At 52.9% G+C, this 25,639-nt stretch overlaps 4 protein-coding genes across 5 annotated transcripts in view; 1 reads left to right on the forward strand and 3 right to left on the reverse strand.

Moving 5' to 3' along the window:
* Positions 1–179: 179 nt before the first annotated feature.
* TTLL13 (tubulin tyrosine ligase like 13) lies at positions 180–12,642 on the reverse strand. 2 transcript variants are annotated; one of them, XM_033099991.1, is made up of 15 exons: positions 12,191–12,642; positions 9,359–9,628; positions 8,982–9,022; positions 8,168–8,286; positions 6,775–6,905; positions 6,387–6,543; positions 5,849–5,992; positions 5,459–5,544; positions 4,953–5,184; positions 4,290–4,474; positions 2,645–2,830; positions 2,186–2,363; positions 1,717–1,896; positions 826–1,144; positions 180–461 (listed from the first exon to the last, which is right to left on the reverse strand). In XM_033099991.1, the coding sequence occupies exons 2-15, from the start codon at positions 9,616–9,618 to the stop codon at positions 211–213; spliced, it is 2,469 nt and encodes an 822-aa protein (XP_032955882.1). In that variant the 5' UTR covers positions 9,619–9,628; positions 12,191–12,642; the 3' UTR covers positions 180–210. The 2 variants fall into 2 exon arrangements, with proteins under 2 accessions (XP_032955882.1, XP_032955883.1); XM_033099992.1 differs by lacking the exons at positions 8,168–8,286; positions 8,982–9,022; positions 9,359–9,628; positions 12,191–12,642 and having other exon boundaries at positions 2,087–2,363; positions 4,281–4,474; positions 6,634–6,821.
* Positions 12,643–12,750: 108 nt separating this feature from the next.
* GDPGP1 (GDP-D-glucose phosphorylase 1) lies at positions 12,751–17,317 on the reverse strand. Its single transcript, XM_033099993.1, has 4 exons — positions 16,887–17,317; positions 15,977–16,100; positions 14,974–15,030; positions 12,751–13,940 (listed from the first exon to the last, which is right to left on the reverse strand). Exon 4 carries the CDS (start codon positions 13,930–13,932, stop codon positions 12,775–12,777), a length of 1,158 nt encoding a protein of 385 aa, XP_032955884.1. The 5' UTR covers positions 13,933–13,940; positions 14,974–15,030; positions 15,977–16,100; positions 16,887–17,317; the 3' UTR covers positions 12,751–12,774.
* Positions 17,318–17,430: 113 nt separating this feature from the next.
* On the forward strand, positions 17,431–20,514 carry CIB1 (calcium and integrin binding 1). Its single transcript, XM_033099995.1, has 7 exons — positions 17,431–17,638; positions 17,762–17,796; positions 18,784–18,892; positions 19,474–19,624; positions 19,758–19,876; positions 19,959–20,047; positions 20,257–20,514. The coding sequence occupies exons 1-7, from the start codon at positions 17,588–17,590 to the stop codon at positions 20,276–20,278; spliced, it is 576 nt and encodes a 191-aa protein (XP_032955886.1). The 5' UTR covers positions 17,431–17,587; the 3' UTR covers positions 20,279–20,514.
* A 513-nt stretch (positions 20,515–21,027) lies between these two features.
* SEMA4B (semaphorin 4B) overlaps positions 21,028–25,639 on the reverse strand; it is a 73,398-nt gene continuing 68,786 nt past the window's right edge. Inside the window, 5 exon segments of the mRNA XM_033100320.1 lie at positions 21,028–22,758; positions 23,023–23,108; positions 24,141–24,307; positions 24,565–24,680; positions 24,782–24,992. Of these exon segments, the coding sequence (XP_032956211.1) occupies positions 22,028–22,758; positions 23,023–23,108; positions 24,141–24,307; positions 24,565–24,680; positions 24,782–24,992 (1,311 nt within the window). The 3' untranslated portion in view covers positions 21,028–22,027.

Genomic DNA, 25,639 nt, shown 5'->3' on the forward strand with positions numbered 1-25,639 from the left:
CTTTTCCGATCCCAAAATAATCTTAGGATACTGAGGAATTCTTGGTGTCTTTCTGTTTGTGCCTTTTGCAAACAGGGTTCCTGACCAGGGCTTTTCAAACTCAAGCTTGGTGGCAGTCTTTCATTTAGCAAAGATTGAAGGCCCTTTGCCCCTTAGGAAACCTGAGGGGGGTTCTCGGGCAGAGGTTGAGCGCTAGGCTTCTTCCTGCACTTATGCGTGGTGGCTCATGTCCAGAAGTGGGGTGGTACTCTGCATCAGGGGGGCGGAGTTAGGGCAGAGGCCCCAGGTCTTGGCTGCTCTGTGTCCAGAGTTTACCATGTCGGACAAGGTGCATTCAGTCTGTGGGCCACTTACCACTCTTTCCGGTTGCAGAAAACAGCTCTGCTTTGGGGTTAGAGAGGGTGGCACTGACCCTGCCAGGGCTCGGTTTATGGCTTCTAGCCTCCTGATGGCTTGGCCTTCTGCAGTGGAAACATGGGTCCCCCACATAAGATTCCCTCGGCTCTTTCGCAACTGTTGCCCAATTACCAACACAGGAATGACAGCCTACGCTTCCCTCCAGTGTCTTTACCAACTGCATTATGATTGGTGTGTTTACTTGTCCATTTCCCCGTTACATTTGTTGAGTGCTGGGGCTGCATTTCTGCCATTTCTATCACCAGGTTCTAGTACATAGGAGGAGGTAAATAAACGGGAGTCCACTGCCTTCCCCATTCCCGCACTGCTGGCAGTGCCATGTTATGTTTTGGGCGCATCCCAGCTGTAATACCTGCTAGTGGGAACTGACACACGTCAGAGGGACCACAGCTAGTTTTGCATACTTACGGCTCGTGAGCCTGACTCTGGCACTGGGAAAACAGCACCTTCCAGATTTCTTCATTGACAGTGAACAGGGGCTGAAGTCGGCTGGATTTCTTATCCAGTTGAAGTTCCGGGGCTGTGGCTGGCACCGGGAGTGACGCGGAAATGCAGCATTCATGCTTGGCACTGGCCCTAAGATCCTGAGGGTCAATTCGTGGGGCTGAACTGGACGTAGGAAATGAAGAGGGCCCTGCACGTCGGCGGCCCCTCTCAGGAGGGCCAATGGGAACAGACTCTCAGACAGCAGTTCTGGACTGCCCAGCCCATCCTGGTGAAATCGAGGCTAGAGGAGAAGAGCAGCCCCTTATCACATTTCTGTGAGGCTGGATGGAGTGGCGGAAGAAACAGGTAACTGAAAAATGTCTTCTAGGCTGTAGCCACTAGTTAACCAGTTCCCCACCCCTTTGGGGCTCAACCAAAACAGGACCCAATAGGTTTGCTACTAGCCCAGGGAATCGTGAATGCAGCAGCTGTTTTGTTGGCCCAAGACCGTTTACTTATCCCCCGATAAAGCCCCGGCACTGGCAGTGCTAGGGAGAGATTACAAAGAAACAACGGAGGGTGGCGGCCTTGTTATTTGTCAGTCATGAGTTTGGGGTTATTGCAAGACAGGAACATAGAGAACAAGTCTCCTGTAAGTGAGAAGGTTGGGAGCTACATGTCATTACTGGTTGGCTGGATGTCATTACTAAAAAGCAAGGGAGCTTGGGAACAGATGTAAAAGGAACCAAGAGACCACGTCCCCCGCTCCACTGCCAGATACCATCACGATAGCCTCCTGTGCCGTAGCCACCACCACGTGCCGGTACAACCCTTGTTCCCTTGTTCTGTGAGACGCTGCGCAGGGACTCTCACCCGATATTCGTAAGGTGCTTTCTGGCCCCAGTGGCTGGGGTGCAGCAGGCGGGTGATTTGCTCTACAATACCCAAGCTCCGGATGAGGTTCTCCCTCTGCAGCAGGGCCTTCATCCTCTCCAGCTCCTCCTTTTCCACGATCGCTTGCGGCCGCATGCTGTCCAGGTGTCCCGGGAGCAGCTACAAGGCACATGAGAGACGCATGCCGGGTCTCCAGGGATGAGTCCCGAACCCCAAAAAGGTCGGCTGCAGGACTCCTGCCTACTCTGTCTCCATCCCTTCCCTGACCTATTGGAAGATTCCTTTTGCTCTCCATTCTCCCACCTCCTACAGCAAAACGTAGGATTCGGTGTGCTCATTAGGAACTCACCCCTCTTGTACAAGAGGAGAGGACAGCAGGGATTCCCTTCTCTAGTAGTTCCAACCCATGTCTCTGAAGAAAGGCAAGAGCCACAAAAACCCCTGACACCTCTTTCCCCAGTTTCCGGTTCCTGAAGGCCAAGTGGGTGGCAAAGTCCCGGAGCCTGGGCCTGGATCGGCTCTTCTCCCCTGCTGACTCCCCCTGGTTCTGCTCCTTGTTTTCCTTCCGCCTCTTGATGCCTGAGGTCTCCTGTTCCTGCTTGAGGCGGATCTCTTCCAGTTGCTGCCTGACGAGATACAGCAGCTTCAGACACTGGAGAAATTGTGTTGTGGGGCGGGGACCGGGGATGGGGAAAGAGTAGGAAATTAGGATGTTTTGGCAACTGATGTGAGAGGAATGTGGGCAAAGACTGGAAACCTACTACACTGAGTCATTAAGAGTCTGATAGAATTTATAACGCCATTCTTCTCTTCAAGTGTCTGGCTTCCCATCCACCCCGCTGGGGAGCAGTTCAGCTCCAGGATGTGCCCCACCCGAGTGGAGAGAGGAGAACGCAGTGCAGAGTACCTGGCGCACTCCTCTCTGGCCTTAGAAGCAGCAGTCTCCTGGAAGAGGGAGCCATTGTTCTTGAAGAAGGGCGCGTACTTCTCTGTGTTGGGCCCAGGGTAGATGCGCCGGTACCCGCCCAGGTGAGAATCCTCATAGCGTTCCTGGTCCAGCAGGGCTGTGTGGGACGACTCGGTTTGTTCTCGCCTGTGAAAACCAAGCTCCAGGTGAGTCAAAGCTGTGACAGTGCTGAGTCAGGAAAAGAAGGGAGGCTGGAGCTGTGAGAACCCCCTGCTAGCTTCAGGGCCTGTCGGGCCCCTGCCCGCGTGTTGAAGGCTGCCAAACCCAGCTGTGGTCAGTCGCACCTGTGTGTAGCCACGAAAATAGGCTTGACTTCCAGAAATCTGGTTTTCATCTTACGTGCAGTATGCGCCACTCGTAAGCTAGAACTCCAAGTTATCACAATTTTTTAGGTTTCTGCTTATAAAAAATTAGGTTTCTAATTACAGAAAATCTTAGGAAAACAAAAAAAAAGATAAAAACCTCCCATCATCTTATGATGCGGTTAGCATATTGGTTATGAGCAAGAACTCTGGGGCAGGGCCTCCCGAATTTGTCCTGGCTTTGCCACTCACTACCATGCTCTGAATTTATTCCTTCCTTCCCTTCTTGTTTTAGATGAAAATGGGCTCATACAGTAACATTTTTAAATGACTGCCTCGTATTCTGCTGTATGATTGTACTTTTCTTTATTAAGTGCAGTAGTTTTCAACCTTTTTCCCCATTGAAAGACAGGATTCCTAACAGTCATGTGCACAGTCCAATCTCGTGGGACGTTCATGGCGTTTTTAGTTATGCCTCGCCCCTACTCACACAAACACTTACATGCCTACTCTGTGCCAGGCCCTCAGGATAGAATGGCAGATCAAATATACACTGGCCCTGCATCTTGCAGTGCAAGTGGGGAAGAGTGACGTTACTATAGGAATAATCCTAAATCTACTCTAATTCATTATAATGTATCATTAACAAATTGTAATTTAGTATAGGCAACAAATTACCATGTTTGTAACCCATCTTACAAAACAACCGTGGGTGAACAATACTGATTTAAACCGTCCCCTATTATAGAATGACTAAACTGTTTTCTGTGTTTCATTATTCTAAACATTCTCAGGAAATGGTTTCTAGAGGAGCTTCGTTAAAATAAAAAACCCTCAGTTAATCAAACCACATAAAGCTCCTTATGTGCTAATATGAGATAGATATAAAATACACTGCTAAGCAGGGTACAGAGATTGTGAGTTATACTACTGTCTGGGTAGATAAGGGAGAAAAACAATTTGTATAAATACATGTATGTATGTGCATTAAATGTTTGAAAAAGTATACGCATGACCCTAGGAACACTAATTGGCTCCGGGGTTGGGGACTGAGTAGCTGGAGGAGAAGGGTAGGAGAGAGACTAGTCAGTGTAGCTTTTGAATTTTGTCATATTGAATTTGTCATATTACCTATGACAAGTGATGTAGTATCTATGCCAAAATAAACTTGTTTCTAATAGCTAATCAGCCCCAGGCTGCCTTCTCCATCTAGAGAATGTTACTCTCCTGCAAGTAACAACAAAGACAAGTACACAACTGAACATGTGGGATACCTGGAATACCTGGCTTCTCGCGGCTGTTGGTGGCACTGGAAAAGCCGTTCTTTGACTCGCCGCTTGTCTTCCTCCATCACCTTCCTTTTGTCACAGCCCCGGAGGTTTACAAGGGTCATGGCATCACAGAGGAGTGCATCCTTCACTTCTCTATCCAGCTGTGAGTCAGTGGTGAAGCTTGGCGAGTGGTTTACCTGCCAGGAAGAGTCATCACCCACGTCCTTCCTAGACTACCTGAGCAGATGGTGGTCTTTTGCAGACCCAATGGGAGGATCTAGGAGAGACGTCCCCTTCCAGGGGCCTCAGCCAAGGAGGCTGGATGTTCTAACTTCCAAGGCCATAGGACTCTGCCCCAGAGACCCCTCCAATGCACAGGCTGGTGACAGCAAATCAGACAGTCTGACTCTGTAGACAGTGTCCTTCAAGGCAAGGCTTACAGTGGAGCATTTGGGATCCAAACCCTGGATTTCTATGGTGGCAGCCAGAGACCACCAAGTTTCACTTGGCAGGTCAAGTGTAGAGATCTTATGCCTTTTGCTGGGGTCCCACCCACCCCAATGCTGTCACAGCCCCCATCCTCTGTTCCACCACCTGAGTGCGCCCCTACCCCAGTGTCCTATTCAGAGAGACCTCTGGACCTTGGTTTTGCAAAGCCCAGGAGATAATCCTCACCTCCAACAGCCAGGGCTTCAGCTTGTGGTCCAGCAAGATGTCAAAACCAAGGATCTCAAAACAGGCACAAATGCCTCCACTCAGATGTTGGGGGAAGCAGGTTCGGTAGTTGTGGCGAAGGACAGAGTGGGCGGAGATGATGGTTTTGATGACGATGTCCTCAATGCCCACCCATATCTCGCGGTGGTTGTAGCTGTGTTCTTGCAGCCAGGCATTGAGCGTCGACAGCTTCCTGTGAGGCCCAGTGCTCAGAGGAAGACCAATTTCTCTGCAGGCGGGAGGCTCCCTAACACTCACCTAACTCCATGCCTAGGTTCCTGGGCTTTAAAGGGCTCCTACCACCTGGAGGAGGGCTTAGTTACCAGGGTGGGGCTGGGGCTGCCAGGACAAGGGTCTGAAGGTTGACTTTTCCTGAGCCATCAGCTTCCCGAGAGCAAGTCTCAGTTTCACGGGCTGCCGAGACTGCAGGGCTCAGGGACAGAGGAAGAAAACCGAGGAGGGAGTACCTCTTACTGCCCACGGTATCATCCCGGACAAAATTCTCATTGTGTTTGTTGATCGCATAGTTGGTCAGGTGCATGCAGACCTCCTGCTGGGGAGAGAGCGGCCCTGTGGCCTCCCCTGCTTCCACGCAGCTCTCCTCGCCAGTCCTTCATGCCTTTTGAGTCCCCACCTGTCCCCAGGACTGCTCAGCTCCTGTCCCTCTTCCCCCGAGAAGGGTGTGCCGTTCCTCCCCTGCCTGCCAGCCGCTGAGGCCCTCACTGGCTGCATCTCTTATTCCTGGGTGACGAGCCAGCGGTGTCACAGGCCTGTCTACCTGGTTTCTCCATAAAACCTCAGCAGTGCAAGAGAGAGGGGTACCACCCTGCCCCCCAGGGCTGCTGCTGGCCCCTTACCAGGTTGTTGCAAGTGGGCTCCACGTAGGGCATGGTGGCAAAGCGGGCCAGACCCTCCTCATACATGAAGATCCGAAGAGGGTCACAGGATGTGATCAGGACATAAATTCGCATGTCGAACTTAAAGCCGTCAATGAGGAAGGGCTGAGCGTGCGCAAATCCACCGGGGAAAATAATCACGCTGTGAAGTGCCTACTATGTACCACACACTGTCCTAAGTGCTTCAAATACCTAGTAACTCATTCAGTTTCCACAGTAACTATGTAAGGTAGTGAATGGTATGGTTCCCATTAACAAACGAGGAAACTGAGGGACAGAAAGGGTGAAACATATGCCCGAGTCCCGTATATCGAGAAAGTGGGAAAACTCAGATTCAGACCCAAGCATGCTGACTCTGAGCCAGGGCTCCATACTGCCTCCAGGAGAACAGGGGTGGCAGAAAGGGTAGGAGCCAGAAACGGGCTTCCTCCCCAGCTTAGGAGAGACAGGGCACCCCAGTGCCGGCTGAGGGTCGTGGGGGTCCTGAGGCGCCCTTCACCTTGGAGATGTACTGCTGGCAGATCATGTGCTCTCCGGGCTTGATGTCCCGGGGATTGCGGGTGATGAAGATGCCGCGCCCCTGACAGCCACTGTCTGGCTTGCAGATATAGGCGCGGGTTTTCCGCTGGCGACCATAGGACTGGAAGTCCCCATAGCTATGTGCAGAGAGGGGCTGGTCAGAAGGTTCCTGCTCCTGCCGGCCCTCCAGTCCATGCTCTTCCTGGAGCCCGCAGTCTCAGACCTACTTTTCTTTGACCAGCTGAAACTCTCGTTCCACTTCCACCCCCTGGGGCATTCGAGGCCACAAGGCCAGAGTCTGGAGGGAACTGAGATGGCGGACCCTTTCCTGCCGCGCGCATCGCAGCCTGGGAGCCAGGCCGACTCACTCTGCGGGGAGGCACCAGGTGCGCGGGAAGATGTTGTAGTCCCGCGGGTAGAGCTTCTGCATACGGGTGAGGTTCCGGGCCAGCAGGTCCTTCCGGCAGATTTCCGTCATGCCAGGGAAATGGTTGATTTTCTGAAACGGAGCCAGGTGGTTATACTACTCCCCAGGGGAAGTGGCAGTGCCTGGGGCCTGGGCATCCCAGAAAGCAGTGGTGGACGAGGAGGGTCAAGGTAGAAGTCGGGGGGAGGTAAACACTCCTTAGTACCCCAAGGAGAAAGAGGAGGATTCCCAAGGCAGGTGAGAAACCTCTCCCTGGCCTCTCCCCAAAACACACGTCCACACCGGGCTCAGGAAACGAGGGGCAGGGAGCAGGGCGAGCCAGGACTCTGGGCCGCCAGCCAGCTTATGACACCCCTCAGGTCGCCAGGAACTCGTCCTGCAATAACTGGTGGGTGACAGCACAAAGCCAACGAGGAAATGTTTCCCAGAGACAGAAGGCAAGTAAGAACCAGCCACGGAATGCACTGCCCGGTGCCTGCTGGAACCCCGCAGAGGGGGCGGCACACCTCGCCATGCTTCGGGGCGCTCACGGCTTTCCCACTCGCTAGCTGTGTGCACCTCCGTGGCTCAGTGTCCCTTTTCCTATCAAGATGGATCTGCCACTGAAGGTTTTTTTGGAGGATTGAATGAGGTAAGAAGGTAGACCCGCAACACAGTGTCTGAGCTACAGTAAGCCCTCGCTACGTTCTGCTCATTACTGCGCCCCTCATCTCACCACCGCTCCGTCCGTGCCCCCCCTGTCCCCACCCCTCGCTCTTCTCATTGTGGGACAAGTCACAGTCTCCTCAACTCCCTTCCTGGCTTCCTCTCAAAACAAGCCTGCATACCCTTTGCATTATTTTATTGCTCACCACCTCAAAGATCCAATTACAGGATAACAAAAATGCCATGAAGAAGTTACGTTCTTCTCATGGACCCTGGTCCATCTTTTTTGCCTTTCTTGTGGCCACGCAGGACCCCACGCTGACTCTTAATGGACGTGAGCGGCTAGGCTAAGCTGCTAGGAAGGCGGGGTCATTCAGCTGGCTCTGAATCTGCGTGAGTCTTCCCCTCTGAGGGGCTCACCTGCCCTGGAGAGTGCCAGCTGGGCACATGCCTCCAGGCAAACAGCAAACACTGCGATAGGATGTGCCCAGCAGACACTTCTTCAGACAGCAGAAGTGGCAGGCTTAAAAGGAGACTGTTTGCTTTGGAGCAGAAGCCCCTGGCCCTGGCGTTTCCCGCTCTGCACAGGGTGCAGCCGCATAGCAGGAGTCTCAGGCCCCGGGGCAGAAGGTGGGAGCAGGCATTCTGGGGCCACAGTCCCTTTAGCATCTTGGGTCACGAGGCTCTACCTGAAACCGCTTCATGTCCATGACTCGTTCCAAAGAGACAGAGCAGTCTGTCCAGTACACAATCCATTCTTCTTCCTCCCCCACCTCCTTCAGGCCACACATTTGGGCTGCCCGACGCACTGCAGAGAGAGGGAGGTCAGCGTGCCAGCCTGGCCGCGGGCAACAAGCCTTGGGACTGTAGCTGGCTTGGGTAAGAAACAGCCTGACTGGAGAGCAGGATGAGGAGGAGGTAGTTCTACTACGGTTTAGTTACCATGTGACAATTGCAAGTTCATGAGGCTGTCGGGTCCATTCCAAAATCTGTGACAGAGAAAACTAGAGCCTGGCTCTCTGCTCCTGTCATCCCCTGTCGCAGGACAGTTTCCAGCCTGTAGAGCTGACCCTTGCCTGGTAGGTGTCACAATGACACCTCACACTCTGGATGGCCTCTTGCACAGATGCCAGCGGGGACAAAAGGAAAGGAAAAGATGGCTGACCTAGCTGCTGATTTTCTTTAAAAATTGCTCAAGTCAGGTCAAAAAACGTCCTTTAAAACACGGTTTGAACTTGGTCTTGTCTCATCTCTGGTACAATCTGGGAAGGGCGGAGCAATGACTTTCAGTCATTTTTTTTCTTGTTAGCTAACTGTGCAGACTCCTGCCCTAGCACTCACACTAACTGCAACAGTGCTGTCTCAGCTGCCAGTAGCTGAGCAGGGGGCTCAGTACAGGGTACAGGCCTGCCTACCCAGACCCAGAGGCAGGGAGCCTGACTGGGGGACAGCAGCACATGTCCTCTTACGCATGGTGGTGTAGGTGACAGGCCAGGTGCTTACCACTCTCATACTTGCAGTTGGTCAGGTTGATGGCCAGGGGTCTGGAAGGGAGGAATAGCAGAAATCAACCAGAATGGGAGACAAGGACAGACCCTGGGCTGCCAGGCTCTCAGAGGAAGAGACACCCAACAAATTCACAACGCAACTCATTTTCTCTAAAGACCAGGATGGTGTAAACATGTGGAAAATCTACACTGAGCCAGCGCACATGCTTCTGTATTTTGTTTTTGTTGTACCAGAAGGTTAATGAGGCTCTTGTATTTCCTGTCCTCTTTCCCAGGCGAAAAGGAAAACCTTGGATCCCAGCCCACCAATGCTGAAGGGAGGCCGGGGCAACTCTGGAGCCAGGCAGGTGAGAGGGTCCAGTGAACAGTTACCTGCACTTCCGCCTTCTCTTTCTCCTCCCAACTTCTAAGTCATCTAAGTCAGCGGGGGCTACAAGTCTTTCCGGAATTTTTGTGGCTACAATGGACAAGGGAACTCCATTGCCAAATGCTTGACAGTCAGTCTTTGAGAGTGTCTGCTGAGAAGGGTTACAAGGGATGGTAACTTCCCCCTGATCACGCTCCTCCTCAGATTCCTCTTCTTCAAGGCACTCGTCCTCCGACTCACTGATCTTACAGGTACTTGGCTCCATGCTTCAGATTCTAAGGGGACGGGGGTGGGACGTAAATACCTATCAGACCTTCCTCCAGGCGGGGAAAGGCCTGCAGGAGTCGTCCCTAAGGAACTCCTGGTGTGATCAGGGAATGTTGCTGCTCCTTCAGAACAGAACAATCCCACTACACTACAAAATGGACTCTTCAAGTAGGTAACGGGGCCCATGGGATGCCCATGAGATGCTGGATTCGCTGACAAACCAGTCACCCAAGCTCCACTCCACACACTACCAGCGTGCCTGCAGGAGCTGAGCAGAGCTGTCAAGGGCCATTTACTTGACATAGCCTTTTTGTTCTTCAATGGGGAGAATGGCTGGGGTGCTTCGATTTAAAATAGAGCATAAGACCAAAGGTAAGAGGTCTCCTAGGCTGGCCTTGCCCTGTCCCATGACTCAATTTCTCCATGTGTACACACTGGGCCAGACACCCGCTGGCTAAGACCCCTTGGGGTCTGATGGCGGAGAGAAAGCTCCTGGAGGACTCTGCCCACCCCCAGTTCCAAGGAGAGCGATGGGCTTCAGGGTCGGTCCCTAGAGGCCTGGGACTGGACTCAGCTGGTCACTCATGTCCACCCTATGCCTGGCTCTTGCTCCTTCCCGGGCGTTGCTGGGCTTCCGGGACCGCCTCCTCGTTTCACAGGACTGGCTGTCCCCGCTGGTGGCGAGGGGAGGCGCGCTCACGGTCCTCCCCTACCCCAGGAGTTTACTCCCAGCTACCGGATGCCCACGGCAGAGGCACGTCCTTCCGCAAGCCAGCAGCCTACGCCGTCACCATGGACACGAGGGCGGCCCCCAATGGAGCAGCGTTCTGGAGGCGCGGCCTGTCGGGAACCACACCCACTCGGGCACCTGGGGAGGCCATCTTGGGCGGGAACCGAAAACGTTTGTCCTTAGGGCTGGCGGAGGAAGCACCGTTGAGCACGCAGCTCTCGAGACTGACGGTGCATCATGGGACTTGTAGTCCTTCCGTTTCCACAGCCGTTAGCACAAGAGCTCCACTCCCACTATCCCTTGAACCCACAAGCCAAGCCCAGAATTTGGCCAACTCTGTTCTGGAGAAACATCTGCTTGCCTTTCTTCAATTAAAAAATAAATAAATAAATAAGCATAGCTTGAGCACAGTCTTGCACTCAGGAAGGGCGGCCCCGATTAGCACGCGCGTGGCCTGGTGAGCTGAGATAGCACCATTGACTACGAAAGGAAAACCAACCGCCTCATCAGACTGCTCCTTCGCTTCACCCATTTTGGTCTGACTTCTGATTGCCACCGCCACCAAAACTGAGCCCAACTTGTCCCCTTAAGATAATCTCCTGTGGCTCAATCTAGAAGACACTTTAAAATGTCCCTCCTTTAAAAGGACATGGACATTTTCTGATTCACAGACTTGATCTTTCTTCAGCATACAATACTCTCAATTACTCTCTCCTTGCAATGCTTTGCAGCCCTTTGGCTTCCAGGACACTCATTTTTCTCATTCTTTCGACAAATAGTTAGTATTCCAGGCATTAGTCTAGGACCTGAACCATCATTTCTTGCCTGAATCACCACCATTCAGCAATCTCTTAATTGGACTCTGATTCTATTCTTCCCGCCTCATCCATCCATCCCTCGCAGCTAAAGTATTCTTCCCAAATACAAATCTGTTACCACCCATTGAACTCTTCAAGGTTTCGCATTAGATCAAATCCAAAACCTCTTAGCACAGGAGGCCTCCATCAAAAGCAAGGGAAGAGGTGGAGAAGTAGGGAGGTGTGGGGGGGGCACCTGATCAGCCCTTCCTACCACCTCAGAGCCCATGGCTCTGAGAAACAAAGGTCCTTTTGGTGTTCTATTCTCAAGCTTAGAAAAAGCTTTCCGTCTAATATATAAATGGTTGAGAAGTACCACCATAAAGAAAATCTATTGCCTTTTCCTCCCTTTTAATGGAAAAATTTATTGGGCCAAGAAGGCTCTCCACTAAACAGCCGTCCTAGGGAATAAGTGAGATAATCCTGACATTGGGCTCATCACCTTGAACACAAATTACACTTTGCTGTAGTGGTCACCTGCATGTCCTTCAAAGAGTGAACAACAAAAATAAAGTGGAGTTTGTATATGCAAAGTGTTGCAGAAAGAGGCAATGTGCCAAAACCATGGAGCCGACCAAAAGTTTTTGATAGAAATTTAAATGGTCAACATATAAATGCAAACATTTAAGTTAAAAATGTTTTTCTTATGAGAATGGGTTGTAGTACATATTCTGCCTTATCCCAATGAAACTTTTATACTAATCTTTTGGAATCAAAACCTGTAAAATTCTACATAAAAGCTTCAGTCCTGGACACAGAGAGCCAACTACTGGGAACCCGTGAACGGTTCAGGAAAGCACCACTGTGATGGGAGCCACTGCCCAGAGAGGCAGTCACCAGCACAGTCCCAGCTCTGCTTCGGGTGTCTGACGGCCTGTGCTGCAGTTCTGGCTCCACTACGTAGCGCGACCTTGAACAAATTACTAAATCTATATCTGCCTCCACCTCTTTGTCTGCTAAATGGTGATACTGAGAACTCATACCTTTAAAGCTGTGAGGACCACTTGTTTTCGCACGAGACGACGTATGTGAAGAACACTCGGCTCAGTGCTGGGGCTGGAGGAACCTTCAAGGTAGTCAGGCAGGTGAAGAATGTCCTATAAGGAGAGCATCTGAATGGAGCCCGGCCGAATGCAGGGGAAGGATGAAGCCATAAAACTCAGTGGGGGGCAGAGGGAGAACAAGAAAGAGGCAAGATCAGAGGACGTGGGGGCACCACACGAGAGGCACATAACCTCGCTTTCCTAAGACTTGATACGAAAGGCAAAGAAAAGTCCACGTATAATGTCAGGAGTGTGTGACTCTCGTGCTGTCTCCTTTCTCAACAACAGGTTAGACATTCCTGGGGCTTGTCCAAGAAGAAAGGTGAGAAACAGCAGATACATCCACAGGGTTCATTCACTCAATTTATTACAAGGTTTTTCCTCTTCTAAGAGACCACTTTTATCAGTTCTTGCTCCCTCCAGAGACAAGTGAGAAGGCAGTCATAAAAATGCCCAAATGACCATTATAGACAGCTCTCTCAAAAGGGACTCGGATTAGTTACAAAATAAATACTCCTGAAGGATTACTGCTCCTCCTGGGCTACCAAGGCCACCAGCGCTGCCCGTACCTCTTCCGCCTGATCGTGGGGCAGCAGACAGTCTTGAATGAGGGCCAGAGCGGCCGCTTCTGTCAGGCTGCTGAAGTCCTGGGATGTTTTGACAGGGAGGTGACCGGCCAGCTCACAGAGGGCAACATTGAATGCCTCACTTTCCTTTATCCCAAAGCTAGACTTCCGGGCCCAGAGGATTACCCGGATTCCCGTGAGGGCTGAGGAAGGTGAAGTCTTTCCAGGTGGGGCCCCCCGGGTCACAAACAAATTATGTGCAATCTCGTGGTCAGTGAGATAATTAGTGGCCAGACATACCCTGCTTATCAAGGCTTCCAGGTCAGGCCCAGGCCCGCTGGTGTAGAAGAGGAAGCCGGGAGCTGGGACAGCCTGGAGTAGATACAAATGGCCCCCAGGGTCCAGGGGCTCGCTTGGTGCCCCCTCCACAGGCAGTCTGTGGGCTAGGTAGTAGCCATGCAGGTGGAGGTGGTTCACTGAGGCCAAGCCACCCAGGCTATTGAAGCCAATGCGAAAGCCCGGGTGTGAGCTCAGGAGCACAGCCTCCAGCCCAGCCCGCAGTGCCCCTGGCAGCAGGCGCTGGGGTAGCCCCCGGGCGGGCTCCGGCACCAGCAGCACATGGCCCCACTCCAGGGGGCTGACATTGATCAACACGAGGATTTCCTCTTGCTGGAGAACATCTGGGAGACCGGGCTCCCGGTGCAAACGGAAGAGGACTTCTCCTGGCCGGATTTTGTTGAAGTTAAACTGTTCAGGGTCAAATGGCTGCCTCACGCTCCTGATGTTCTGGGGGGGCCTCCTCTGCACCCCTCGCTCCACATTCAACTGAGCCACAAAACCCACAGTACCAGGGAGGGTTTGGGTCTGCAGCTCCCCCAGGCAGTAGCGGAACAGCCCCAGCTCCATCCGCTGCCTCCAGGCAGAGCAGAGCACAGTGTCGAAGCGAGACAGCGGCAGCGTGTTCAGGAAGCTGGGTACGTTCCTCGGCCACTGAATCCCTTCCTGCATGAGGTCCTTCTGTCCATAGACAAAGTCAGGAATGCCTTGCCCTTCCCAGTCCTCTTTGTTCGGAGGTAGCAAATACGAAGTTTCATTTGAACCATGTGGAATAGCCATGGGCTGACCTGAAACAATCATAAGGGGTGAAAAACACAAGATGCCAACCCTTTTCCATAGATTTAATTTTCAAATAAACTCTACTTGTTTTGATTACAAAAGTAATATATGCCTTTGGTAAACATTTTGAAAACACAGAAATCACTCATAATTCTACCACGTGTAGATTAGCATACATTTTTGCTAAGTTAAAAATATATATTGGAATTAAAAAAAATTATATATGCTAAGTCAATTTTTTTTTTTCTTTTTTTTTTTTTTAACTTTTATTTATATAAGTGTGTTTTTCCAGGACCCATCAGCTCCAAGTCAAGTAGTTGTTTCGATCTAGTTGTGGAGGGTGCAGCTCCCAGTGGCCCATGTGGGGATCGAACCGGCAACCTTGTTAAGAGCACCGCGCTCTAACCAATTGAGCCAACCGGCCACCCCTGAGTCAATTTTCTTAATGGAGAAAAAAAAAAAAAAAGATAAAATACAACCCTAATTTCAACGTCCAGGGAAAAAAAAAAAATCACTATTTACACTTGGCCTAAGTTTCATATACAGATGGATCTTGATTTGTAATTGTACATACAGGTTGTTGCTAATTTCATATTATCATACAGAAGGTTGCAATGAATATCCTGTGTATCTACCTTTGCCTATATGTTTTTATTTTCCTTTAAAGTAAAATCCCAGTAGACCACTGGGTCAGAGTAGGCTCATGGCTCAGGCTTTAGATATACTCCGTCACACTGCTCTCCAAAAAACTATACCAGTGTTCCAGTGTATGAGAATGGCCAGGGTTTCAAAGCTGACCATGCCTCCTTTGATGGAGATAGCTTTTCTACTGTTCGGTAGAAAAGTGATTCCAAATGATTGTGCATAGAGCCACTTGGGTGAGGGTGGCCCGGTGTGTGCATAAATGCCCAGCCAATACTTCAAGGGGGAAATTGGTGCCTGTCTTCATCTCCCACTGGGGCCCTGGAGTCCCGTGGATCCAGTGGTGTCCGGGAGAGAGACCTGCTGTTGGCGCAGATGGAACTTCAGAAGGAGACTTACCTCAGTAGAGTTGCTGCAGTCCAACCTTGGGTTCCCTCTGCTCTGCTGGTCCAGAACCTTCACATTAATAAAACAAAGGGAAAAAAGAAATAAATAAAAAAACATAAAAAACATACAAATGACATACAAAAATTTAAGCTGAGTTTCACGGGTATAGAGTTTCAGTTTTGTAAAATAAAACACTTGTAGATCGGCTGGCTGCACAATGTGAATATACTTACACGCTATTGAACTGTACACTTAGACATGGTTAAGATGGTGAATCTTCTATGTTTTCTTACCAAAATAAAAATTTAAGTCAAGCTAAGCGTAATTTTGACAATAACATGGAAAGGCTTAAATTATTCTATTAAAAGCGAGTTTCAAACATTTCTCCAAAGAAGATACACAAATGGCCAACAAGCACATGAAAAGATGCTAACCATCACTAATCATTAAGGACACGCAAATCAAAACCACAATGAGACACCACCTCTCACCCATTAGGATGGTTACTATGAGAAGAAAAAAAACAGAAAATAATGGGGTTGGTGAGGATGTGGAGAAATTGGAACCCTTGTGTACCGTTGGCAGGAACATAAAATGATGCCACTAAATGACGGCATTTCCATAAAATGATAGAAAACAGCACGGTAGTTCCTCAAAAAAGTAAAAAGAGAATTACTATACGATGCAGCCATTTCAACGTCTGGGTATACGAGGCTGAACCAATAGGGCCTCTTGATATCCTGGCTATGGGGACTGTAGCAAGAGGGAGAAGTGGGAGTGACTCAGCTGCCGAAACTAGGTACACTGCAGTGGCATTTACAACGAGAGAGAATTTAGCTTAGTGCTAAATTTCTTGGGCAAAAAAAGCCTACTGTCAAGATCATCAGGTTCGGACAGAACTCCACCGCAGTCACTTTGACTGGCTGTGGTGTTCCCATTACTCTGCAACCTCCGCTTCTTGGAATGGAATATTTCCACAATGGTGGGGCTCACACGGTGACATAGGGAGTCTTACCAGAGTCGCTCTCCGATGATCACCTTACTGTTGAGTGCTGGGAAAACTGGTCACTCAGCAAACACTTCCTCAACAACAGCCACATATCAGGTCCTAGAGATCACGATTCTCATAGGTCATCAGTCTAGTGGTGGAAACAGACATTAACCCAATCATCACCCAAGTAAACAAAAACTGCAAACATAATACATACTGTCAAGGACGATCAGAGTACCCTGACACTCTGAGGGGGTAAGAGATTCCTAATCTAGTCTAGGGAATCAGGAAAAGTTTCCCTGAGGATAAGATGGAAGAGGAACTGAAAGCCCATAGTGGCTGAAACACAGAGTCTGAGGAGACAGCAGAGAGGCTCAAGTCAGACTACAGAGGGCTGGAATTTGGGTTTCAAACCACTAAATGGTTGTAAACTAAGACTGACATGCTCAGATTTAGATTTTACAAAGATATGCACGTAGAATTAATTGGAAGAATCAAGAATTAATCCCTCGATTTTATCTGTCATGTATACCTCAATAAAACTGAAAACAAAAGCGAATTCTTCTCACCTCAACCTCCTCCTCTCAGCAGCCTGGACAGCTCCCCTTTTGGGATAGTGTAGGAACCTGCACTATCATTCATGCTTGCATCCGATAAATACTTACTGAGCCTACTCTGTGCCAAGCATTGTCCTAGGGGTTTTCAGGGGCAAGAGCTAACAGGTCAGCACAGTCTGGGTGCAGGGTGGAATATTTCTACAACAGTGGGGCTCACAGAGGAAGGCACATGGGTGGGAGTGAAGGGTACAACAGTGGGGAACTTTGAAGAGAGACTGAGAAGGGAGTGACGACTTTCTAAATGCCAGAGCCTACCTACACAAGTCTCTCAATCTCTCGGGACCTCTGTACTTCCACATTTTGAAATGGTACCCTACCTCGTAGGGCTGTTGTAAGAATCGAAGTAACTATGCACACATCTTGGCATTAGGTGGGTCCTCAGTAAACAGCCTCAGTAGGCAGCAAAGTTATGGTTATTTCTGGAGCGGTGGCAAGAGCTCTGCAACACGCGAGGCGGATGCCGGGTGGTAACGTCTGGATGGAAAAGCAGTCCCTGAGCAGAGGGGTAGTCGAGGGCCTCTGGCCACTCAGCGAGTTTTTCAGTTAACGTGGCTCCAGAGACTTCCCTTCTGCCTCTTACCGGACCTCGCCCAAGGTCGCCGTCGCGACCACCTGCTGCTGGTGAGGAGGATGAACCGCGCGACTTGGCTCAAGGTCCTACCGCGGCCATTGCGAGGGCGTGGTGCTCTCAACGCATGCGCAGCCTGCACGCACGCACGAGGCGTGCCCCGCCCCTCTCATCCCCGGAGGCGGAGCCGTGCAGCCTGGGCCCCGCCCCGGAGCGTCCGACCCCGCCCTGGGGCCCGCCTCCAAGTTGCCGGGGACCGCCCGGAGCCGGGAGCCGGCGGCGGAACCCGGCTGGGATCTCCTGGGCGCGTTAAGGAGGGGGCGGGCCCGGGGACGCGGGCCCCAGGGGCGGTTGCCGCGGGGACGGGGTGGGGACGCGGCCCGAGGGCGGAAGTGAGAAAGTTGCCGGCGTCCCGAGACGAGTCGGCGGAGCTGTGCGCGCGGCTCGGCGATGGGGGGCTCGGGCAGCCGCCTGTCCAAGGAGCTGCTGGCCGAGTACCAGGTGCGCGGGACTCTGGGCCCCGGGGAGCTTGCGCGCCGGCCTGAGCTCGGGAGCGGAGTGGGAGCGGGCAGGCGGGCGCGGCCTCCGGGCTGTCCGCTGACCGCGTCTTGATCTGCCTTCCAGGACTTGACGTTCCTGACCAAGCAGGAGATCCTCCTGTAAGTGCCGTCGCGAACCTCCTCTCCGGGATCCTCTAGAGATGGCTTTCGGGGGGCTGTCTTACAGATGGGCAAACTGAGGCCCCGGCAGAGGGAGGGGCCTGTCTGAAGTCGGCCAAGGAGCCGGAACTGGAGTCCAACGCCCGAGCCCTCGGCTGCGCAGGGCTGCGGGCACGCCCTCCCCGCCCGCACGGGGGCCCCACCTGTGCAACCTCCAGCCGAAGTTGGGCGTGCTGTCACTCTGTGCTCCACTGACCTCTGCAGACCCGAACTGCCCGGCCCAGGCCGGCGGGGGCTGCTGTGGCTCTCGGCTGATTGCCTACCGGCAAAGCCAGAGAAGCCCTGGGGAGCCTGGCTCCTTCTCCCAACTTTAGCTGAATACAGAACCGTTAACGCTTACTGAGCACTTACTCTGCGCCAGGAACGGTGCTGAATTACCCCTACATTACCTAATTTAATCCTCCCGAGGGAGGTACAGGGGCAATGAAACAGGTCCAGAGAAGACTGGTAAGTTGCCTAAGACTCTGAGAAAGAGGATTTGAACTGGGGCTGGAACCCCCTTCCTAGCCGTGTGCCAGCTTTATGTGGCCAGAGCTTCCCTTGGCTAAAGTAAAACCAGTGGGAAGGAGGTGGGGCTGCGGAGGAGATAGATCCTTGTGGCTCCTAAAGAGGGAGGCTTTGAAGAGCAGACCCCTGGCTTTCTGCCCTTTCTCCCTGTTCTTCTGGCTCCTTTCCCAACCTCCGTCTCTCAGGAAGCTCTAGAATCAGTGCCCAGCACACAGTAGGCCCCCTGGAAATACTCAGTGCAAGATTGGATTCCCAGCCTGTACCATCTTGTGACATCTATCCTGGCTTATCAAGCCTGCCGACTCAGTTCTGTGTGTGTGGCTTAGCTCCTCACCTGGTGTGCAATGGACAGTACTGGCAAGAAGCAGGAATGTAATACACACAGGAAGGTACACCAACGGGTCCCCCTCCTTCTGCCAGAGCCCACAGGCGGTTCTGTGAGCTGCTTCCGCCGGAGCACCGGAAGACGGAGGACTCACTGCAGGCACGAGTGTCCCTGGAGCAGATCCTCAGCCTCCCAGAGCTCAAGGTGCCAGAACCCCCACCCTCCCTCTGCTACTCATCTTGAGGTCCTGCGGTCACTGGTTCTCTTTCTGGTCTTTTCTCTGTTTAGCCCTACTTTCCTGGGAGCAAGGGCTTTACCTAAATCACCCACTGGAACCATCTAGAATGGTGTTTTTCAAATGGGGCTTCTAGGGCCTGTCTTGGAGCATCAAAGAGGGAATTGAGTTACCTATTCAAGGTTTGAGAAACCCTGTTCCAGAGGCTATTGCCTCTCAATAGGGCTGCTAAGAAAATTTCTCTGTCCAGCGCTCATTGCACAATAAGCGTTCAGTTAACTCCTTGTGTTATAAATAACCAGCCTATCTTGTTCTCTTTGCTTAGGCTGCTTCCCTCTTCCTTCTCTGCCCTCAGGCAGACCTGGGGGTTAACCTCTGACTCCCAGAAGCTGCCCCGCCCCGTCCCCAGCTGGGTCACTGGTCCTGCCCCCATGCTGGCCCCAAAGTGCAGGTCATTCTCCCCCACGAGCCTCCTCCCTCTCATTCCCGGTAAGGTTTGAGTGTGTGACTGGGCTGTGTCCTGCGGCATTCACAGAGGCTCTCTTCCTAGGCCAACCCCTTCAAGGAGCGAATCTGCAAGGTCTTCTCAACCTCCCCAAACAGAGACAGCCTGAGCTTCGAGGACTTCCTGGACCTCCTCAGTGTGTTCAGTGACACAGCGACGCCAGACATCAAGTCCCACTACGCCTTCCGCATCTTCGGTGAGGCCCGGAGGAGCCCGGTGGCACTCATGGCCTTCCCCGTGGTCTTCCCAGGGGAACTGCTGGGAGCTGGGCGTCACCCTTGGAGCTCATCCCCACCATATCCTCTTGGGCTTCTGTGTCTGCTGTCTAGATTTCGATGACGATGGAACCTTGAACAGAGAAGACCTGAGCCGGCTCGTGAACTGCCTCACAGGAGAGGGCGAGGACACGCGGCTCAGTACTTCAGAGATGAAGCAGCTCATTGACAACGTGAGTATCCGGGCCCCGCGGGGATGGGCCCAGGAGCCGAGGGCAGGGCTGTGGCTTTGGCCTGATGTTTTCTCTTTCCCAGATCCTGGAAGAGTCCGACATTGACAGGGATGGGACCATCAACCTCTCCGAGTTCCAGCACGTCATCTCCCGTTCACCGGACTTCGCCAGGTATAACACCGGACTTCGCCATGTGGTTATGGGGGTGGTGCCCGGTGGAGCCCCCCGCTTCCTCTAACTGTCTCAGGGTAGCTCTTCTTCCAAAGGGAACTGACAGATGTGGGACACAGTGCATTCCAAAGGGGAGAGATGGAAAAGGTGGCGTTACTCCTAACACTTCACTTCCAGCAGAAAATCCAACCCACTCTTCTTTTGTTTAGCTCCTTCAAGATTGTCCTGTGACGGGAGCCACAGCGTGTGTCCCAGAACCTTTCCAAAGAACCTTTCCACTGCTGAGCTGTGGCCAAGGTTACGCCCGTGTGCCAGAGCCGCCAGGCCGGCCCAGTCGAGCTGGCAATGCGCAGTTTGTCCTGGGTGGGGGAGGGCTCTCCATGTCAGGGCGTCTCCCCTTCTCACTGCCATCGTCATTTGCTCTGTTTCTACTAATCAGTAATAAAGGTTTAGCGGTTTTGACCCTGTGTGACCCTAGAGACACTGGTATGGGCTTCAGGAGACTTTGGTCACACAGGGAATACGTGACATCTAAAGAAGGGACCAGCAGGGAGGCACACAGAGCCCCCCTCCCCGCCCCGAGGCAGTGAACATGAAAGGGTAGCATGAGGGATGGAACTCTCCCGGATCCTGACTGGTGGGGGTTACATGGATTTCTACATGTGTTAGTTAACGTAGAGAACTGTACGAAAAGAAGAAATCACTTACTGTATGATCGTCTTTAAACCAATTTTTAGAGCCAAACAAACAAAAAACCCTGTCCTCTGTGCCCCCACCCCTGAACAGAGTAAGGGGTTGAGGTACAGCGAACGAGTCCGCTGCCTCCACCCCATCAGTGTGTTCAACCCCCCCCCTCAAAGAACCACACTCCATGGGGAGATGCAGTCGGCCCGGCGAGGCTGGCTCTCCCCACTGGCCTCTGGAAAGAGGAGGCTCAGAACCCCAATCTCACAAAGAAACAGTCCTTTAAGAGGAAGGGCCACGGTTCAATTTCAGTTCTTGAGATTTTATTACAAAAAAAACTGTAAAGTGCACCTCATTTAAAAAAATATAAAATCCACATAAATTCACGGCCTTGTGCTGGTCAGAGTCAGCACCCTTTAGAGTGGAGGCAGGCAAAGTGTTGGGGTGAAGGGGCCTGGGCTCGAAGACAAGGCTAGGGGTGATCCGCAGATAGGGACACGTGGTTCTCGGGCTGGAGACCGGACAGCAGGCAACAGCCTCTTCCTGGAATTGCAAGGCCAAGGTGTACTTCGTCATAAACTCTCCTGGGCTCGCGCTGCCTGCTGTTTCACGTGGTTACAACCTGATACAGGCTGGAAGGTCCAGAGGTGGCTCGAGCCCAGGGCCTTGTGTGGACTGCAGTGCCAGCATAGCTCTCCGGTCCCTGAGGTGACAGGATGATGGCCGTAACATCTTGGCCAGCTGGCCAGGCAGGACCCACGGAGCCTGAGCTGGCCCCTGGCTCTACAGTGAAAGGGGCAGAGGTTGTAAGAGGCCAGCAGGTGAGGGATTCCCAACTCTGTCTCAAACCACCACTTTGGATGAGTCCCAATGTTTTTGTTTTTTTGGGGGTGACAATGCTTTTAATTCCTGTGGCGAGGTAAATCCAGGCACGGGCCAGTCTGCTGTCTGTTTCCCCAAAGCCCCCCGTGAGGCTGGGGGTTTAGAACTGGAACTGCCGTGTACGCAGCATTCTGTTGTCTCACTTCTCACTCTCATTTCACATTTTCAATGGTCTTCTAAACAAAGGCTCAGTTTATGTAAGAAGCACTGTTCTGCCCACCGAGGCAGGCGCCATCTTCAGCCGGGACCTCCGGGGCCATGGCTTCCTGGTTTGAAGAGCATCCGGCCAGCTGGTTCCATGACTCCCAAGGGCTGGGTACCAAGTTGTGTGTCACGAGGAGCAGAGGTCCAGCTGACACCCTCTGAGTATTCATGGCCCATGAAGCCAGGGTGACTTCCTCTAGAAGTCTGTTGTCACACGACTGAGTCCCGAATCTCAGAGCCTAGGCGGACCCGGGGCCGGGGGCATACGGGAGACACCTCCACGAAGCTGTCATGGATACTGAGTGGCCTCTTCTCTGACTCAGTGAAGACTCGGGGACCTGGAGGGCTATCCGACAGGGCCTGGTAGCCTCGGTGATCGAGTGGGGTGCTAGGGGGGCCGACGCCATTGAGCGGCCGGGTCTCCGGTGGCAGTGCCACAGGGCGGGTCTTGGGGTGCACGCTGGCACACTCCCCCTGCTTCAGGAAGTCTTTCATGCCACCCCGATGGCGGTAGAGGAGGAATAAAATCAGGAGCAGCATGGCGAACACGAACAGCATGCACATGACCAGGAACTCCGTCCAGTAGGACTTGTCCACACCCCAGCTGGCCTTGCCATGGGCTGGTGCACTCACCCGCGACGTGTTGATGACCACGGGGCCTTTGCCACTCCGGTCTGCCACCGTGTCCTCCACCTTTGGGCAGTAGCTGGCCACTAGCTGCCGGAAGTCCTCCTCCAGTGACCAGCACTGGAACACCCCCAACTCCTGCTGGCTGCCCACCAGCAGTAGGTCCCCCGTGGGCAACACCCGGCAGGAGGCCGAGGCATTGACAGGCGCCCCGTTGTGCAGCCAGAGCCGCGTCGCCAGGTTGGAAAGAAGGGGGCAGGCCAAGGTGTTCACCGTGTTGGGCTGGAACTGGACTTGCTCACACCGCTTCTCACCTGCAGGCAGGGGAGGCACAGGCACGGGTACAGGGGGCCTGGCAGCCCTAGCGGCCCCAGCTCACCCACCTCCCTCTGGGCTGTGCTCAGCATGCCACGGTGGCACGTCTGAGGACTGACTCTCACTTCCCAGGGCCCTGCTTGCAGGCTGGAGGATGGAGGATGGGATGGGAGGAAAGGCCTTTACACCCACGAGGGTCTGGATTCGGAGCCTTTGAAGTCACGTGGCCCCTGCCTCCCTCCGCCCTTCGAGGGGCACCTTACCTGTTGGTACAGCAACCCGGGTCTTGGCCGAGAAAGTGCTGCAGAGTTCCTTGGCATTAGTCCCCTCGATGTCCTGGATCCATGACCTGAGGAGCAAAGAGAGTCTGGGATAGGCCAGGTATACCTCATGTGCTTGCATCCCCCACCCTAGATGCAGCACAGGTCGTCACACAGCCACCCCCGTCGGTGCTGAGACAGCAGCTCTGTCTCCACACTATTTATTTCAAATAAAAGTTACTACAACACTTCTCTGAATTACAAAAGCAGTACAGGCCTTTAGAAAATGTTTGGAAGGACAGCTGGATCTCTATGTATATAGCTGTCTCTTTTAAAGCAATGCACGTGCACTGATTTTAATAAAATATAATAAAGAAGAAAAGTAATTCTTGATGCACCCAGTAAACCTGAAATACTCAACCAAGCACCAGGGTTGTGCAAAAATCACCCTCAATCTACCATCCAGCAACCACGAGCATCCAGGGAGCATTTTTGCTGTGTCCCTCCAGGTGTACAGATGTGTACACAGACATGTGAAATACAAACCTGGCACCAGGTATCCCTCTGTGTGAAGCGAGGGTACTACAAGTGGGGCAGACCCCATTTTAATTTAAAATATATGTATTTTTATTTCACACGTGTAGAAAAATCTGGGAGGCCATATATCAAATCCTCACTGTGATTCTCTCTAGGTGGTGGGATTAGGGGTAATTATATTCCGATTGGGCTTAGCTCTAGTTTCTAAGTTTTCTATATGAACATTTTACAACCCAAACAAGGTATTCTGAAAACCGTTTTTAATGGGTTTGTTCGCGGACGGTTGTGTAGCCCTTATTTTTCGTTACTTAAACATACTCACAGGATAATCCACATTCTCCTGCAAGGCTGTGAAATTTCACACTTTTCCAAATCATGTCCCCACTTTATAGGTGGGTGAAGGCAAACAATGTATTGTCTGAACCACAACACTTTTGAGAGTCAGAAGGGGAGCTAATTCATCATGATGCGGACAATGGACGCAAAGGAAGCTGCATAGCAACTGCAGAGGGCCCGGGAAAGGTGTCCTGAGGCCAAGTGCACAGCGCTGGACGAAGGAGTGGGAAGGGGGCTGCAGCTCTCACCTGGAGGCTGTCTCAGGGTCGTGCAGGCTGATGTGCCTGCAGCTGGAGCCGCTCCAAGCGCAGTAGGGGTCCCGGGCGAGGAGGCAGTCCCCGCAGCTCCGGTACAGGCTGCAGTTGGCCACGGGTACCTGGACTACGCCCGAGTATGAGGCTGCATACAGCAGACCCTGGACAGAAACAGGGATGAGAGGCCGGCACAGGCAGCCAGGGCCACCACCCACAGCCACGCCTGGCTCACATGCCCGCCAGAGCCACCCCTCAAGGGCCTCCTCTCATGCATCTGGGAACCCCATTTTCTGACAGCTCAGGCCATGGGCCTGGATCTTTCCATCCCACTGGGGCAAGGGCGGAAAAGCTGGGTGGGGAATGCTTGTGGATCAGAAGGCACCCCAAGCGCGGTCTGGACCCTTCCGCCTGCTCTCACCCTGTCGGGGTCCAGGAGCAGGTTCTGCACGGGCTGTCCTGGGGAGAAGATCTGCAGCTCCTCGATGATGTGCACCCTGGGGCCCACGCCTACCGCCTTGTGCAGCCGGCCGTCACCTGGAGCAAGCGCAGCGCTCAGGCCCTGGGTGGAGCCCGCTGCCCACGTCCCCACAGCCATGGCCCCTGGACGGGGAGCCTGGCCTGCTGCAGCCACTCACCAGTGCCCAGGAATAGGACGTCGTAGGTGCGGTGCAGGCCAGAGACGTGGTGCACGGTCACCCGCTGGTAGCGGGCCTGAGGCTGTAACAGCAGCAGGCGGCTTCGGACCTGCCCGTCCATCAGGAAGTGGTCCTTGAGGAAGTTCAGCACACGGTCGGGGAGCTGCAGGGATGAGCTGATCTTCCTCTCCCGGGCACTGTTGGTAATGCACTGAAGGAGCAGGTGGTAGCGTGAGGACAGCAACATTCAGGGCAGGATGGACTGCCTCCCCAGGGGATGGCGGGGGTGCTGCCCCACCCTCAGAAGCCATGGCACGTCACCTGCAGGTCTGCAGAGCCAAGGCGCTCATCTGGAGGCCACAGGGCAAAGCTCAGGGTAGGTGGGGGGGGTCCCAGCAGGCAGGTTGCCCAGCTGTGCCTCTTCCCTGCCCTCCTCCAGGCCCTGAGCCACAGCACTAACTGCCTGCTCCTTTAGCACCCTTTCGCTGACCAGGATTGCCTGTGGTTTATTCCCATACTGCCGGGGCTTCCTGATCTCCAGCCTGAGGGTGTTCTCTGTAAGAGCCCTGAGACTTACTATCCAGGAGTGACCCTCAGCTGCTGAGTTACAGGGGTTGGTAAAAAACACTCTAATGGGACAATGCTGAGATGTGCTCCACACAGCCTCTCAGGGCGCCAGGGGACTGAGCCCCGGATGCCCACAGCAGTAAGGACTCATGGACACACCCTTTCTTGGATTTGCTCCTTCCTTCTCACTTTCTTATTTCCTCATGCTGCCTCCTGGGATCGCCTCCCATAGAAACTGCTGGTACCCATATCCTGTCTCAAGCCTGCTTTGGGAGGAGCCCACTAGGCTGC

Source organism: Rhinolophus ferrumequinum, chromosome 28, assembly GCF_004115265.2.
Source record: "Rhinolophus ferrumequinum isolate MPI-CBG mRhiFer1 chromosome 28, mRhiFer1_v1.p, whole genome shotgun sequence".
In the NCBI taxonomy this organism is placed as follows: Eukaryota; Metazoa; Chordata; class Mammalia; order Chiroptera; family Rhinolophidae; genus Rhinolophus; species Rhinolophus ferrumequinum.